This window comes from Dermacentor albipictus, chromosome 6, assembly GCF_038994185.2.
Source record: "Dermacentor albipictus isolate Rhodes 1998 colony chromosome 6, USDA_Dalb.pri_finalv2, whole genome shotgun sequence".
NCBI lineage: Eukaryota > Metazoa > Arthropoda > Arachnida > Ixodida > Ixodidae > Dermacentor > Dermacentor albipictus.
In genome coordinates this window covers 29,539,905-29,556,870 of record NC_091826.1, presented here as the reverse complement: position 1 = coordinate 29,556,870, position 16,966 = coordinate 29,539,905, and the positions used below count along the sequence as shown (strand labels likewise).

General features: G+C 46.7%; 2 protein-coding genes across 3 annotated transcripts in view; one reads left to right on the top strand and one right to left on the bottom strand.

Moving 5' to 3' along the window:
• LOC135905109 (GILT-like protein 1) overlaps positions 1 to 16,966 on the bottom strand; it is a 213,445-nt gene that overhangs the window by 146,713 nt on the left and 49,766 nt on the right. The gene's annotated exons all lie outside the window — the stretch shown is intronic.
• Positions 1 to 16,966, top strand: part of TrpA1 (Transient receptor potential cation channel A1) — a 143,620-nt gene that overhangs the window by 100,358 nt on the left and 26,296 nt on the right. For both annotated transcript variants that reach the window (XM_065436093.1, XM_065436092.1), the window contains exons 11-18: positions 2,066 to 2,180; positions 9,873 to 10,042; positions 10,980 to 11,064; positions 13,967 to 14,026; positions 14,117 to 14,203; positions 14,278 to 14,348; positions 14,878 to 15,046; positions 16,309 to 16,395. In XM_065436093.1, coding sequence (XP_065292165.1) covers positions 2,066 to 2,180; positions 9,873 to 10,042; positions 10,980 to 11,064; positions 13,967 to 14,026; positions 14,117 to 14,203; positions 14,278 to 14,348; positions 14,878 to 15,046; positions 16,309 to 16,395 — 844 coding nt within the window. The remainder of the gene's footprint in view (positions 1 to 2,065; positions 2,181 to 9,872; positions 10,043 to 10,979; positions 11,065 to 13,966; positions 14,027 to 14,116; positions 14,204 to 14,277; positions 14,349 to 14,877; positions 15,047 to 16,308; positions 16,396 to 16,966) is intronic.

The following is a 16,966-nucleotide window of genomic DNA, read 5'->3' as shown; positions in this document are numbered from 1 at the left end:
TTTTTAAGGTATAAAAACAATAACGCGCGAATACACTGATGAAATACAAGATGAAGTTATTTTCTTTTCTTTTTATTTTACAATGCAGGAAAAGCAACAAGCTTCTGCTACATGACACTGCTTGGACACACTTTTATCTAGCTGGCACTACGAAAGTTCTTTGCGATAATGGTGCCGTTTGGTATTTAACTAAATTATTATGAATAACATTTGCGATTATAGCATATGCACGGTCAGCGTTGGCACTTCTCCGAAACTCTGATAGATGACATCGCGCATTCACTCCGCTTACGTGAACCCAAGAGGTGCGGGTCGAGTCAGAAATCGGGCACAGACGCTCGTCGTCGAGTCAGAAGTCGGGCACAGACACTCGACGTCGAGTCAGAAGCCGGGCACAGACACTCGACGTCGAGTCAGAAGTCGGGCACAGACACTCGACGTCGAGTCAGAAGTCGGGCACAGACACTCGATATCGTTTACATGAGCTCGTACCTGACGGGTCGAGACTTGCGACAGCATGCGCTGACACCAGTGTTAAGACGACTCATATGATTAGTTGGTGCTGGCAGCGAAAAACTGGCCCGATCCATCCCCGTTAACGTCTGCGCTGCAGATGCAGCAAGTGACTAGCTAGTGACTACGTAACGTCATTAGCTGGGCTCATCACGACCGGCTAGTGTTTACATGAAGACGACCGGCAAATCTCCTCCCGACAAAGCGGACTCGACTCCGTTTTTGTCCAGGTTTATGTAAACACCCCGAATGTCTGCTTAACTGCTTTTCGGGGGGGGGTGACCGCTATATTGAACCGATTTGTCGCCCCGTAAGAATGTAAACACCCGCCGTGGTTGCTATGTGGCTATGGTGTTGGGCTGCTGAGCACGAGGTCGCGGGATCGAATCCCGGCCACGGCGGCCGCATTTCATCATCATCAGCAGCAGCAGCCTGGTTACGCCCACTGCAGGGCAAAGGCCTCTCCCATACTTCTCCAACAACCCCGGTCATGTACTAATTGTGGCCATGTCGTCCCTGCAAATTTCTTAATCTCATCCGCCCACCTAACTTTCTGCCGCGCCCTGCTACGCTTCTCTTCCCTTGGAATCCAGTCCGTAACCCTAATGACCATCGGTTATCTTCCCTCCTCATTACATATCCTGCCCATGCCCATTTCTTTTTCTTGATTTCAACTAAGATGTCATTAACTCGCGTTTGTTCCCTCACCCTATCTGCTCTTTTCTTATCCCTTAACGTTACACCCATCATTCTTCTTTCCATATCTCGTTGCGTCGTCCTCAATTTAATTAAAACCCTTTTCGTAAGCCTCCAGATTTCTGCCCCGTAGATGAGCACTGGGCCGCATTTCGATGGGGGCGAAATACGAAAACACCCGTGTACTTAAATTTAGGTGCATGTTAAAGAAACCCAGGTGGTCGAAATTTCCGGAGTCCTCCACTACGCCTCATAATCAGAAAGTTGTTTTGGCACGTAAAACCCCATAACTTAATTTAAGAATGGAAATCAAAGAAAAAAACCAACTAACTTTGAAACGCAAATGCTTTCTGTAAATCATGTCGCACCAAATTACGCTGGGTATCACCATCACAGATAACCAGACAAGCTAAACAAGCAGTTTTTTCGTACGCCTTTATTGGTTAAATGGCCTTCTGCAGTGCTTCTCTTCTATTATATTCGTTGCGAACTCTAGAGGTGAAAGCCATCAAAACTATACCGGACATGTGGCTTCTTCTTATTTTTTCAAGCATCACGTTCGTTGCACGTGCTACAGATGAAATTTGTCAGTAGAAAAGCTCAGCAACGAAACCCGGTTCCAATATCTACTACGCATATTTCACTATAAGCGGCAAAGTGACTCACACAACGTGTCTGTTGACACGATGCCGCTGTAAGCTCAAAGTGCCCACTGAGGCGTCAACTGCATAAGAATGAATTCACAGAACGAACGCACCGAGCTTGAAAGACTTGAGCACATCGATGACGTTATGCAGTCCTCTGCTCTCTGCTTATACTGGTTGATTGTTCACGTCGCTCTTTTCACGTCACTCAGGGACCACAAGGGAAGGACTCCTCTCCACTACGCTGTCACCAACGGCTTCACTCACACCATGGAACAGCTACTGGCAGTGCATTCACACCTGCTCGATCAGACCGACCGCGATGGGGTGAGTTCAGACACTTTGTCGCGCGGCGTTCAAGTCATTGTGTAAATCTACGCGGTCTGTGTACTCATGTGACTGAATCTGTCACCCGACAGAGCAGCGAGTCATCGGATGCACAGTGCAGAAAATGAACACTGGACTACACAAGAAGTTCGCGAACATCACGCGTCGAGCGCATGGCGCATGAGGACAAAGAAAAAGTACTGAATTCCGCTTGCGAAAGTACGCTCACGCCTTCGCACAAGCAGAAAGGTCTGAAAGCTCTTGTGGCGTGTACATTACTTGACGTAAACGAATACAAACTTTTCTCAGACGCTCTACGTATTGTTCGTCGGCCACCACTCGACGTTTCATGCACAGCGACGCATGAAACGCATTTTGCTCAAGACAGACGCTTGCTATGCATTTCCCCCCGCACTTATATGCATTCCTTGGTCGCCAGCGCAATCCGTAGTTTACTCACGTTCCTATCAAGCTGTAAAAAAAAAAAGAAAAAAATGAAATGTGAGACGTATGTCTGGCGGCTCAACTGCGCGGTTTTCTTCGGCGAAAGTCTCGGTTGGAAATATTAAAGCCCCGTTCCTATTCCGAGAACCCCTTCAACTGCCCACTGTGGCCAAGAACCGTGGAGGCAATGTTTCTACAAACGCCACCGAATAACGTTGCTCATCGTTAAAGCTGCTTTTATGGTGCCTCGAGCGTGTAGTCGCGAGTCAATTTTGCGTGTATTTGCGGGCTTCTTTCGCGCTCAGAAAAACGCTTTTATGTAGCACGTATCGAGCAAGAGAGAGCGTTATGGGGAGTTTTTTATGTTGATGTACAATTTTCTCATGAGCCCTTTTCATCTAATTGTAATATTTGAGCAGTTGCAGAGTGGAATACCGCACATGCTAGGCGCACAAGACTGCACAGACTAAACCCGCCACTTCATCTCCGACCTCGAGTCGGTCTGCAGCGACGCGAAGCGTCTCTTCTGTGTCGGTCTAATTAGAATGATTGATAGTCCTACGTGTGATGTTTGCGAATGCGAGGAAAACATTGAGCACTTATTGTGCCATTGTCCTCGATTTCAAACACAAAGATAACCTTTGTTCAACGCATTCAGGAAAATAGTTGATCGTCCTCTGAATGAACAGACATTACTAGAGCACCGTCCCCACCGATCATCGGCTCAGAAGGCCGTGAAGGCACGTTTGCGTTTTCTCAGAACATCTGGTTTGCGAGTGCGGCTTTAACTCAAGTACTGTCTGTACACGCATCTACACCTTCTCTCTCCCTTCTCTCTCTTCCCCTTCTCCCTTCCCCGAGCGTAGGGTATCCAACCACACCCTTGACTGGTTAACATACCAGCCTTCGTATATTTCTCTCTCTCTCTTGATTAATCATTTAATAATAATTATATGATTAGGCAGAATGCAAAAAAACTGAACTTCTTCAAGCCATAGCAAACATTACCTTGGTTCTGTCAAGCTACGCGACATTTGCATATTTTTAAAATCTTGGTGGATGATAGTTGGGACACCCTGTATATGTGATTGCACTTACTGGCTCAGGCGGTTGACCGACTAGGCCATCGTAAGATGCATTAGCTTAAATGGATACCGAAAAAAAGTTACTCTCAAAGTTGCACTTTATTCGCGTATGAAACTTTCAAACCATTTTCCTAAATGCTAGCGTTCCGGGTGGTAAAGCGGCAAGTGCTGTATCACTCGACCACGCTTAGGCGAGACACTGAAGAAACCACATAGTTAACGCGCACAGTAGCCTTCATCGTTCAGCCACGTGGATACTTAGGAGCAAACCAGGACCTTATCTACCCACCGGACGAATGAATGACAAATAGCACGCACCCTAAATGTGCGCGTGCGTAAAAGCAAAAATAAAATGAAACTTGCTTGATAATAAAATCATGAGCCATTCCACTCTGTGATGGTGCATGACCAGCGAAGCTGTTTAGCACACTACGCAGAGGCGACGCAGACTTTTGAACACAGGTGCGAACTCATTTATTGTCTTGATCGATGGTCATCGCGAAGAAAGGTACGCACACACATTTAGTCTGATTTGCCTGGACGACGGGACCGCCGCACCACCCTGAGGAGCCGGAGGAAACCAGTCATGGGTGACGTTTCCACGGGACCTCCACACAGGGAGAGCGGTAGGGAAGGAAAACAGATAAGCAAGCGCTTGGAACGCCGACAACGAAAGGGCGGTGCGAACGTAGACATGGCCCAATGCGGGTCGGCCTTTTGGACTGAGATCCGATCGTAGTGTGACCCTTGTCCCTGGGACCTCTTTGAGTCCCAGGTGTTACAAGGGTAATGCAAGGGCATGTTACAAGTCCTGGAGCCCACTACCAGAAGTCCATACGGGTATGTGCCATTGCGCTTGGGCCCTTTCAGCACTATCTTCTGGATCGGCCCGCGGTTTTTTCACGCGCACATGAAAGAAATATCAGCCTAGGCACTCCCTACAGATATGGTTATTTCAGCGGAGCTGAAACGTGAGGCCCCGGTGTTTATCACTGGGTTAATCCCGATGGTTCATTGAAGTAGCTGTCAATTATTGGTGATGTCTTTGCGTTTCCTCGTGAGGTTCCACACACGTTCGGCTGCTGCGGAGAGAACGGTGCCAGTGAAAGTGCGCCCGCAGTCCGCCGTTGTCGCTGGCGTTCGATGTTTCGAGTTTGCTCGGTGGCGTTGTTAGCCGCAACCGCCCGGCATTGCCGCTTGCGAGTCTTCAAAATTAAATTGCTTCAAAATTAAATCTGTCCGTCCCATAAGACAATGAATGGCTCATACCCCCTTAAGCACTGGCTCATACCCCCGTAAGCGCGCTCTCCCCATCACGACGACAGAAGAGAAGTGAAATTCTACACTGGAATGACGAGTGGCAACGGAGCTAGTTATTTGTGGAAGAAGACGACGAGCCATTGTTGATGATGATAGTTTTAGCGAAGTCCGACAACGACGGCGCCGGGTCCACAATAACAGCTCCGCTGTAAGGTTCACTGAAAGGTAGCCACTAAACAGCTTCGCTGTTAAAATATAGCGCGTCAGAACCTCCATACAAGCCAACTTGTTTTACTGCGACATCACAGGGAAAGAGTTACGGGTTGTCGCACTTCGTCACGTGACCGCCACGCGAGCTCACTTATGATCGTAAGCGAACGTAGATGCCACACGTAGGTGCCAGGGTGCGAGCTCGGTCACAATATTCTCGCACTTCACTCGCGCAACGGGTTGACGCCAGCACGCCATACGCAGGCGGCGTAAAATGGGCTCTAACGGGAGAGGTTAGGAAAGCAGCTGGAAAGAGTGCGATAAAAGAAAATTACCGCTTGACGATTGAGCAACGTTCTCCATTTAAAAAGAAAACGGTAAAGGGGCGTCGGATGCTTAAAACGTAACGCAAAATGCATCTCTCTGTGCCTTCCACTACCGGCAAAAAAAAAATTTACAAACACAGCCCAGCAAACGATGCAGAATTCACGGCTCGCAATGTGTTGTCGTTGGGAAGACCTGGAATGGACGCGGAAACAAAAGAAAACAAAAACACAAACTCAGAAGCCACGATGAATGGCGTTTGACCCGAACGTGCCAACGCGCCGTCCGCACAGCTATCGTGAGAAGGGAGCGAGTGCGAGGCGTTCGTGTTCACTCGCCCGAAGATTAGAATTCATTTGCGCGTCCTCGCACGAGAGGCTGACGGCGACCGCGCTCATAGGGGTTGCCACAGAACGAGCCGTAGCGAAAGATGGCACCGCCGAGTGTGCGAGCTGTTTGTCGCACAAACGACGGTTTGCAAAAGTTTTTTTCTTCGCCGTGAGCTCAAATGGCGTTGCGCGTTTTTTGGCTCGGACGAATGCGTCTTCAACTGCCGTCGCTGACGTTCGTCGCAACGCAGTTAAACACATCCGAGTTCTCGCTGGTGTAGCGTGAGCGCCTGTGCTGGAGGACCAGCGCAGTTGACGAATAGTGTCTATGCGTGGGCCTTACGCGTCAGTGCCAATTAACGATCCGCGAGCCGTTAGAGTGCGTGCCTCAGTGACAGGTGGCTAAACGTGTCGTTTTGTCAACGCGTGTGGCTTGCGACGCGTGGAGAAAGCAGCGCGAGGCAACGAGGAAGGTGGCAGGCCTGCCCACGTGAACTATCTATCTTATTTTGAAGCGAAGCTTTTTTAACGCGATAGCGTTAAGGAGCTCGTGTCGCAGAAAAGCCGGTGTCGTTGGCGTCGGTGTCGGTGTCGGCGGCGTTGGCCGTGAGCAATAAATCCCAGCAGGCACTTCATGAATATTATTTGTCTCTTTATGTCGACTTTTTTGCCGCCGCCGCTGGGGCCAGAGAATGCGTAAAGCCAACACCGTGACGAAACGGATGAATAACAGCCTTGCTACTATTAGGGTGGTAGCTTGGGCTAGTTGGTAATTGGTGATAAAAATGACGTACAGCGCGAATGAGAAGGACTGCGAGAGACGACATACACTGCACTGACTTCCATACATACAAGAGCGGGCATGCACAGAAAATGAAAGGCAGTCAAACGGGGTGTTCTAACAACCAGTCATTGTACTAAGAACATGGTCACTTGAAGAAAAAAAATTACTATTTCTATGTGGTAAAATACACGACTTCCCTAGGGGTCAGCGCGATAGAGGGGGCACTAACGCACACACTACCCAGTTTTCTGATGAACACTGCGCAGTGTATGACGTCTCTCGCAGTCCTTGTCCTTCGCGGCGTACGTCGTTTTTAATCTTGCTACTATTATTCGCTTGTAACTTGCATGCATGGTAGGATCGCGGGAGGAGGAAAAGGCGTTGTCAGCAAGCCCACTTGGTTTGGCGCCTCTTCAATAAAGGAAACGCTACTACTAGACATGCTAAAGTTGCGGATAAACTGAAGAAATAAACAGAGAAAGTGAGAGAGAGAGAGAAAGACAAATTAAGGTATGGTATGGTACGTTTCTGCTTTTTATAAAAAAAAAATAAACACCGTGCAAGTTTGCGTGGTAACCGATATGGGGCCTAAGGTGACGCCCGGATTAATTCGTTCCAGGGCGAGACCCTGCGCGGAAACTAAGAATACTTGTAAGTGCCAGTTCTAGCAAACTAACGTGTGAGATAGTTAGCCTGATGGTGGGCCTTGTGGGATCTGGTTAGTAATGGTGACGGATACGGTGATGGATCTGCGGCAAATTCGTGGTTAAGAAGCCCTGAAAGGAAGTTAATTCTGAACTATTTTCGACGCGCTTTAAGAAGCACAATGTCATTTGCTTTCGTTGTTTCTGAGGGAGAGTCAGATCGTGAGAATTACTTCTCCCGACTGCTTTCCTTCGTATTTTTTGAGGCACCTAATTTTTAGTTGAGCATATAGGTCCCATACTGTACAGATGTAATCTAATTTGGGTCTGATTAACGAATAATAGCATAGTAGTTTAACATTGCTTGGAATGGTTTTAAGTTTATGTTTTAGGAAGCAGACCTTTCGAAAGACAGATGAGCAAATATTATTAGCATGAATGTTCCCGGATAAGTCAGCTGTTAATGAAACACCTAAGTATCACCTGGAGCGTGCTCGGAGTTTGAAGTGGCAAGAGAATAACTTCTTATAAGCTTGTAGACAGAAGTATTCGCAAAATTTACGCGTTCAGCGAGCTTCCAAGTACAGGATAACTGCAACTGCAACCGAGAATAAAGTGTTGAGCAACCCGAAATGCGTTGCGCGTAATTATCAGACGAAATCGCATGCACCTGGGTTAGTTGCGGGTATGTCAAGAAATCACCAAAACCTCGTTATATCAAATATTACCAAACACATAGAAACTGTAGGCTCAACCTATACTTCAAGCCATGACTAATATAACACCTAATACACAATGGCCCCTCTGAAGTGATTGCTATATGAACAAAAAGTAAACCGAACTTAACACTAAAAGGATTAGAGCGCTTACATTGCAAAACATGTCGAAGAAGTTACAGAAATCCTCGACTATTGTTAAAGCCGCATTAAATTACAAAAGCAGCACACTAATCGGATTCCATGGTGAACTTTACGGATAAAAAAAATAACTGCCTCTTAAAAAGAAAACTAAGTCAACATATAGCAGGATGGAAATATCGAACACATTGCGCCGCATCTGTTGCCAACTTTTCAAGTCTGTGAATTCAATAAGGGTAGCGCTAGACGTTAGCAAATTATTGCAATGGTAGGCAAAACTTTTTTACTAAGAACGAAGCGAATCCTTCGCATAAACTGCCTCCCCAAACAAGGAACGCCCGTTCACTATAACTTTTAAACTTATAATTCAATCGTCCTGCAAGCCGATGTTGACAGTGAAAGTTGCTTAATGAGATCAGAGAGGTTTAATTAGGCACGGTAATGAGACCGAAGTTTAATTAAGGAGTACGGGTCGCGGGAATGTAACAGCCTCAAGAATGCTCGCTGTGTCCCGGTGATATGATTCTCTGTCGCAGCAAAAATAACAGTCTCGCTGACTTGCAGTTGTTCTGCAGTATTGCTTACGTGTGCTAAGTGTTTATTTCTGTGTATGGGGCACGCTTTGGATAACCAAGAATTCCATGTCGTTGGGACCCTGGTTTGTTCGCCTTCTCATTTTGTACGCTTTTATAGCGATAGCAATTATACGGATACTACAAAGGAATTTTCGCCGTCATTGTGGCGCTCCGCATATATTTAGCTACATGCATTGTATACGTCATTGCATTCCCTATATGCGGATCATATTGCTTCAATATTCAATCTAGACTGAAGTTTCTCCTACCAGGTCTTACGTTCTTGACTAAATTTTTCCTCAAAACGTTGAGAATGACAGCCCCAAAACAAATGTCTCAAACATACCATCCACGGCACATGCCTGTAATTTTACATCTTTTTGCACTTATAAATATTAAGAGGTCAAAACAATATCAGTGCTCAAACCTGGTTTGCTGGCTTGTTAAATTTTGGCTGAAGAAAGCGGGTGGGAAAACTGCGCCAAGGTAGCACAAATGGTAAGAGCATTGCACGCGTAATGCGAAGACGCGGGTTCGTATCCCATCTGCGGTCAGTTGTCTTTTCATCCACATTCATTTTCATTTCATTATAATTTCCTTATTTCAAATAAGAACTACAGGTAACTTCCGCTATTCCGTCCTTCGTGTCATTGTTTCTTGGCTTCGTAAGAGTTGACTGATGGAAATCGCGCCCCTCGGCTCCCTTTTTCTCATACATACATGCATACATGCATACATGCATACATGCATACATGCATACATGCATACATGCATACATACATACATACATCATACATACATACATACATGCATGCATGCATGCATGCATACATGCATGCATACATGCATACATGCATACATACATACATACATACATACATACATACATACATACATACATACATACATACATACATACATACATACATACATACATACGTGTGTGTGTGTGCGCGTGTGCGTGTGTGTGTGTGCGTGCAGACAGACAGACAGACACATACGATACACACGTCACAAAAGGAAGTAACGTTCACCAGCGGAACACCAATATGGTTCGTCACGGCCATTCTCCTACCAAACCAAGCATGCTTCGCATTACGTAGGCGCCAGTTGTAGCTGAGCCTGCTTTTAATTTTCTTTTTTTCTCGTAGTTTCACGCCTTTTCTCGCCTTCCATGCAGAACACAGCCTTGCACCTGGCCGCCATGCACAACAAGGCGAACACGGCGTCCCTTCTGCTGAGCCTCAACTGCAAGATTTCGCACAACGAGCAGGACTTCACGCCCATAGACTACGCGCTGCACTACAAGCACAGCGAGGTGACCATGGTCATGGTAACGCATCCGTCCAGGTGGGTCCTTTTTGTTTTTGTTTTCTTATAGGAGACAGCACTGCTTGCTCGACTGTGCTATAGCGTGTTGATCCCTTTGAAAACCGACCATTCTACAATGCCTGCCTCGCTGCTAGTCGCAGTAGAATGTGCTAGCGGCGTTGTTGGAATCCTCCAGGGTGGCATAGCTGTACAGGTGACTCGTTCTGGCTAACGTCAACTTGTGTCGACTGTTGTTCGCGTATGGACGTGCGCGGTGTGTTTGTCCTGTATGACAAAATTTAGGGCAGCAAAGTGGATTTCCTGTTGTGGTTTACTTCCACGCTTCTCTTCTTACTTCACTCTCTGTGTGTGGTTATCCTCGTCAGTCGCGGTAGAGTTCATCTACGATAAAATACGTCCCAAACCTGGGGTTGAGTTTCGAATAACGCCGTCTAGGTGGCCTTGGAATCCGCGACGTGTTAGCTTCCAGCGGTATGGGTTTACAGTTTCGTGCAGTTGGTCTTCGAGAGTAGGATTAATATGACGCTTTAATAAAAAAGGCGAGAATTACCTTAAACGTCTTTCATGTACACTGTAGATTTGATACAACTTTGGGTGCACAAAGGGTATATCAATATGTGTAGGAACATTTGCTGAAGTTAATGTGCTTCTGACGACCTCGCAGCATGGGCCAAGTAACGTCAATCGTCAATCGCCAATCATACACGCTGCCCAACCATCTCCTTTAGGCAACATGATCATTTTAACAAGTTTTTTAGACACCGTGCTACAGACCTTGTGGCAATAGGTTCCACCCCTAAATGTTCTGTGCGATGTGCATGACACAAGAAACCAGCGAATTATTCACTTCTACAAAAATAGGGGGAGGGGGGCGGAGTGTTAGTCGGTCAGTAGTACGTGCGTGTAACTCCAAACGTGATATTCAATGTTGTGCTCGGCTCTCCTTCCTTTGCAGGAGTGAAGAAGTGATGAGCTGTCGAACAAAGCGGTACACGTGCCTCGTCGAAGGACTTACGGCAGTCATGCCAGAAGTCATGATGGTGAGCCGCCTAAAGGTGTTATCAAGCCACTAAAATCAGAACAGCAAGCTATCAAGCCTGCAGCCTGCCAGCCAATTAGCTATACAATTAGCAACTGACGAGCAGTCCCCGAAGAATATCGAATGCTTTAGAATAAGGCAGGCCATCATACGTTAACATATTTTTTTTAAATGACGTTTGCTTTTGTTAAGCAGTCTTACCATCTGGTCGAAACAAGCACTTCGCCTTGTTCAGCTGTAGACGAAACGAAGAATCTTAGCTGGTCAATAACCACACAATGCAAACGAAACACTATCTGCATGCTAGATAATATCCCCAGGATTTCGCGAAGCTATAGGTCGCGCCTTCTTTCAGCGGCGACCACGCACCCAGTCGAAAGTGAATAGCGAACGGAAGAAAGAAGGGTTGATTTCTGACTAACAAAATGAGGTACCAAAGATGGTTCGCGCTTATACATACTAGACACTCACTGGGATATTGTTGCGAAATTTTTTTTTCAGATTGCTATAAACTGTTTTGTAAAACATTCAAACGTCCTGGGAACCTGCATGCTTGTGGCACGCTACTCTAATTTCATGGGGATGATCCCGCGCGTGTATGTTGTGTATAAGCGCTAGTCAAATTTCATAGCTAATTTTATTCATGACATGCGCTTTTTTGTTTTTGTTCTGTTTCCCATTCCATTACGGTGGAGCTTGCTGCCACACTGCCGGGGATGGCCTTTTTAGGAACTAGTCCCGTATGTCCCCCATTCCTGGCTATGAACTTTTGATTAGGTGGCTCCGACTAACTGCATTGTGTCCCAAGATAGACAACACATGATGAATTGACTCAACCACTGCGGCTGTTTCAACATAGGTCATCTTTGTAGCTTGCTAGCTTACAGATGGTATGCACAATTAGCTGTTCCGTGTAATTACCGTCGAGACAGTCAACATAGCTTCCTGAAAGGAACCCGCGGCACTTGACAAATACGGCAGAAACAATCCTCGATGATCTAAGTCAATGAGAAGCATTCCCCATCTGCACGTGGCGCAATGCCAGAACGAACTCGTGTCCTCCCGGGCAGACGCTCACTTGAGAATCACCACATGTGCTAGCAGCGACAAGCTAACAATGCGCGATTGAAACCACGGGCGATCGCAGTCACTACACTTCGCGCTAAATTCGTCTACAACAAAGTCTTTTTTGAAAGCAGGCGCCTGCGGCCCGCAAGTTCCGGTCCTCCAATCGGCGCCGCTTGGTCTCGATCGCCTGTTCGGCAGTGCTTTCGCTTTGCCTGCCGCTATTCATCGGTCGCACGCCGCCGCTTCGTTACGCATCGCATACCTCTGTTGTCCCTGCACTGCCTTTGCACTCTTATGGTACGTCCACACTAGCGACAAAAACGCGCGCGACACAACGCGCGCGGCGAGCGGTGCTGTCGCGCGCGGCAAGATTCACGAAAAGCGGCAGCAACGCGCGGCAAACGCGCGAATGGGTGCGAGACCCATTTTTCGCGGCAGACGCGAAACGTCCACCAATCAGAAGCGAGCCGCTTTACGAGCCGCGCTGTTGTGGCGCCACCTGTCGCATAAGCAAAGAATCATAATCTATGGGCTCTGAGACTGAACAGTGACACGCGCGCCGTAAAATCTCAGAGGCCATTTCCAGTCAAGGGGGCTGTTTTCGTTAAGCCTTACCACACCGCCACTGAGGCGTCGACGAAGAATTCTCCTCGCAATGGAGGCGTTTTTGGAAACCGTTCGCGGATATGCGTACCTCTATGATAAATCGAGCGTCGGACAAGGAGCTGCGCGCCAACCGCTGGCACATTATGGACAGCAGTTTGGCATGACAGGTGAGTAATTGGTGAAGGTGGGGAAGCAGAGTGCGCACCTGGCCCTCAGTGTCCCTGTACCGCACTCAAAACTTTCTCGTCCGCTGTCTGGCACGTCGGCGTCGCACAAGTAAAGAACAAACAAGTATTATAGTGTTCACAGTCACCAGTAGCTCCTCGTCCGTATCCGACATGCCTGAGCGTGGCCGGCAGTGGCGCAAAAAAACACAGACACTTCCGATGGGAGACGAAATGGGCAGAGCGAAGAGCGCGTTGTCGCGAGGAGTATCGAATGGAACGAGACAACGCGGGACTCCACGGGCCGCTGCCGCGTGCCGCAAAACGCGACTGTGGACTTGCCCGCACGCGTCTGCCGCGCGGGCGCTTGCCGCGTGCGGCGTGTCGCGCGCGTTTTTGTCGCTAGTGTGGGCGTACCATTACGCTCCTCTAACGCTTGACGCTTTCGAGGGCACGCTGTTGTAGCCGCAAGCAGAGGCCCATGCGCAACGTAGCGCAGCTAGCGCAACCAAGTCACGTTTGTTTGTGGCACGCACACCCGCACCGACGAGTTGACAAGGACGCGTCAACCCACCAGCAGCGTGCGCTTTAGCAGGGTAGAAGTTTGGGCGTGTTGGTGGGATACATTCAGACTGGGATACATAGCGCAAGAAATGACACAGGGACAAGCAGAACACAGGACGAGCGCTAAGGGAAGAAGTTTGGGCTTGTTGGTTTGGACGGCTGCCTGAGAGTGCGCGCTTCGAACACTTCAAATGTTTACATATACAACCGTCAACGGTAAAAATAAAAACCTTTACCTGGAGTGACCATGTATGTGAACACTGCAAACGCTTTTCACATTTAGGGGGGCACGAGGGCTAGTGCTTCGCACGTCAATAGTGGCCAGCGATCGGGTGCGCGCACATTGGCGACAAACTGCGTGACCTTGGATGGCCTCGCGTTTGACCTTGGTTCTGATTAGGCAAAGAAATGATTCACGTTAAATAACAGACAGAAATGCTTGGCAGTATAAGCGTCCCTTCAGAAGTCCTTCATTAACCTGGCTCTTTCAAACTTTTGCAGGCTGTTTTGGACCGGGGGATAACAAAGTCCAAGTACAGCCACGATTCCACTTCCTATTATGCAAGTGCAAACATTTCTTTTTCTCATTTCGCCGCTTATGGCTGATTCTTAGCAGCATACGTCGCAACATAAACGCGCGTTTTCTTGTAGGTAAAGCATAGCTTTCAAGCCCTTCAGAATACGGAAGGCGTTGGGGACATTGTACCTGAAACTGATCAACCACTACCTGTGATGAATGTAAGTGAAGGCATAGTCGTGATCGAATGGTTTTGTCTAACCGTCTTAGCTTTGTTCCTTTTCCTTCCAACTAGATTATGGTGAGATATGGGCGCGAAGAACTTCTGTCTCATCCCCTCTGTGTCAAGTATTTAGAGACAAAGTGGTAAGTATCTGTGCAAGGAAACCGCCCTAATCGTCAATACGTTTCACGGCTCTGAAATTTTTTTCTAGCATAACATACCAAATATACATAACAACCGCTCCTACTGCTTGGCGAACTACTACATCGCTATCTTAAGTGATCTACTGAATGACTGACAACAGTTAGAAAGATTCCAGGAACTCGCATGTACATTTTGCTTTTAATGCCGTTAAAATGGAGAATTTCCTTTCTGTTTTCAAGTTCGCACGCCCTCCCGTACCAAAGGTAACATTGCCTGTAAAGCGTGCTTTACGCCTAACAATTTTGTCAAGCAACAAAGCCAAGTTTTTCATAACGGAAATCTTATTCGGTTAAGAATTGCAGTTTCCGTAGGAATCCTCAATATTTTCCATTTCTATTCCATGAACGCCACCAACACACCCATATCCCAAGAGCAAGTGTGATTTAATCTAAATAATGATAGAGCATTTTTTTTTAATGCGCTAACATACACGCTTGCTCTCGCCAGTAATTTTTTATTGCCTTTCAGGAACTCGTACGGAATGTATTTTCATATATTAAACCTCGCCGTATATACCGTGTTCTTGGCTTTCTTGACGACGAACGCCGTGCAGCTCATGGCTGAGACAACAGACAGGGAGAATTTCACGCAAGTCACGTCAAAGGAGCTCGCCACCGCATTCGCCCATCCTTCCACTGTAAGCACCATTACTGAAACGAAAGCCTAATTATATGACCCGTGAAACGAAAAGTCCGGCGTTCGTCCGGCGTTAACAACTGATGGTATAAAAACCCACGTGACCTAGTGATGACGTTACGTTCCCGGCGCTGGACCTGCTGCGGCTGGCAGTGCGAAATCCCGCGGTGAACGGCCACGGCATTGCATAGACGCCGTGGCCCACACCGAAAAAATGACCTGGCCCACTTCCAAAAGTGTATTGCGCTAGATTAAAGTGTGTTACAGTGAAATAAAGTGGTTTAACGTGGATTTGAGTGGAATAAGGTGGATTAGAATGGATTAAAGTGAGTTAAGGGGGATTAACGTGGATTAGGGTGGGTTAAGGTGAATTCAATTGCATTACGGTGGATTAAGGTAGAGCTTTAAAAGTCAGGTGGTAACTTAAAGAACTCATCATGCTTTGGCATTCAAATCACGTAAGGATACTTAAATGACGGTGAATTGTTGTATATCTCATCACTAAATCTTAAAAAGGTTGCAATATAATGGACTTGCAGTAGTAGGAATAAAAGTCTTGTACACTCAACTGCTGAACGTTCATTACGCAGAGTTGCTCATAATTCCTGCTGAAACACGGTATCTTCTAATTCCGAAGGTCGGTAGAGGTATTTCTGCTATATGACTGTAAATGTACGAAGCAACGTCCTTCCCAAGCTTCCCTAACCCAACTCTTTTCTGCACATTAACACATTGACTAATTGGGCACTGAAGAAACCAAGTTTCCACTATTTCCAACTTTATTCGTAACCTCTTAAGTACCAAGTTAAACTCATTATTAAGAAGATGAGCTATGTCCCTACTCGCAACTGAAATGACTTTATTGAAATGGCACAATTAACTTGTTCCAAGCAACTATCACCAAGGAACGGCATGCGCAACTAACTCTGGTTCCTTAATAATCTTCTTTGAGTTGGAAATAGCGCCGTCTACTCGTTCTCTTCTGGCTGCGTTCTGCTTAACTCATAAGACAATACAGCAAATGCTCTTATGCTGCTTTTTATACAACCAGGTGGATATTTCGTTTTGCTTTTTTTGTATAAGAGGTATTATTTTAGGTGCGCGCCCAACTGTCCATACGAAGATACATGTCGAGTAGTGCTAAAACGCGACGGCAACACGATAAAGAGCGTTCTTAAACGTGTTCAGTTGACTCTTGCTAGACTTGCCTGCAATGCAGATTGTGACTGTTACTAATGTCATTTCATTTCGCACAACACACAGGCCACCATGGTCGCCTTGACGTCTGTGATTGTCCTGGCATTTGTTGGGCTGAACATTGTTAAGGAGTTTTACCAGATGTATCAACAGGTAAGTGTTACTTTTTCTGTCCGTCGAAGTGACCGTTACTCTTGACAACTACGGTGAACTTAAAAAGGAACGGTCTTTGGTGCTTACTCTCGAGAATGCTACTAATCCATTAATAACTTTTCACTTCCGTTCCAAAATACACTTCGATGAAGCATTGCGAATCGTTTGACTCTACAAAAGACACACGGAGGTAAAAGAAAGGGGTAAATAATCTCAGGAAGAGGACTAAATGCGGTAATATAGCTGCACTGTATTGCTGTATATTTACATTTATAGATAGCCGCGTATGCAATCGGGTATTGACTGATGTTGCATTCGATATACATGTACATCAGGAGACTTCGCAATGTCCGTAAAATTATATGCTGTCACTTTCACAACACCCCCTTCGACCGGTCGGCCACCCCGCACGTTCATTAGTAAGATGCCAAAACGGAAGTGAAAATTTTGAAGTCTAAGATTTTATATACAACCAGCAGTAACAAGATGTCTACGAGAACATTGCTGCGAATAAGTTGTTTTAGTACAGAGCGTTCCAACCCAATACTTAGTACAATTGTTCAATTTCCGT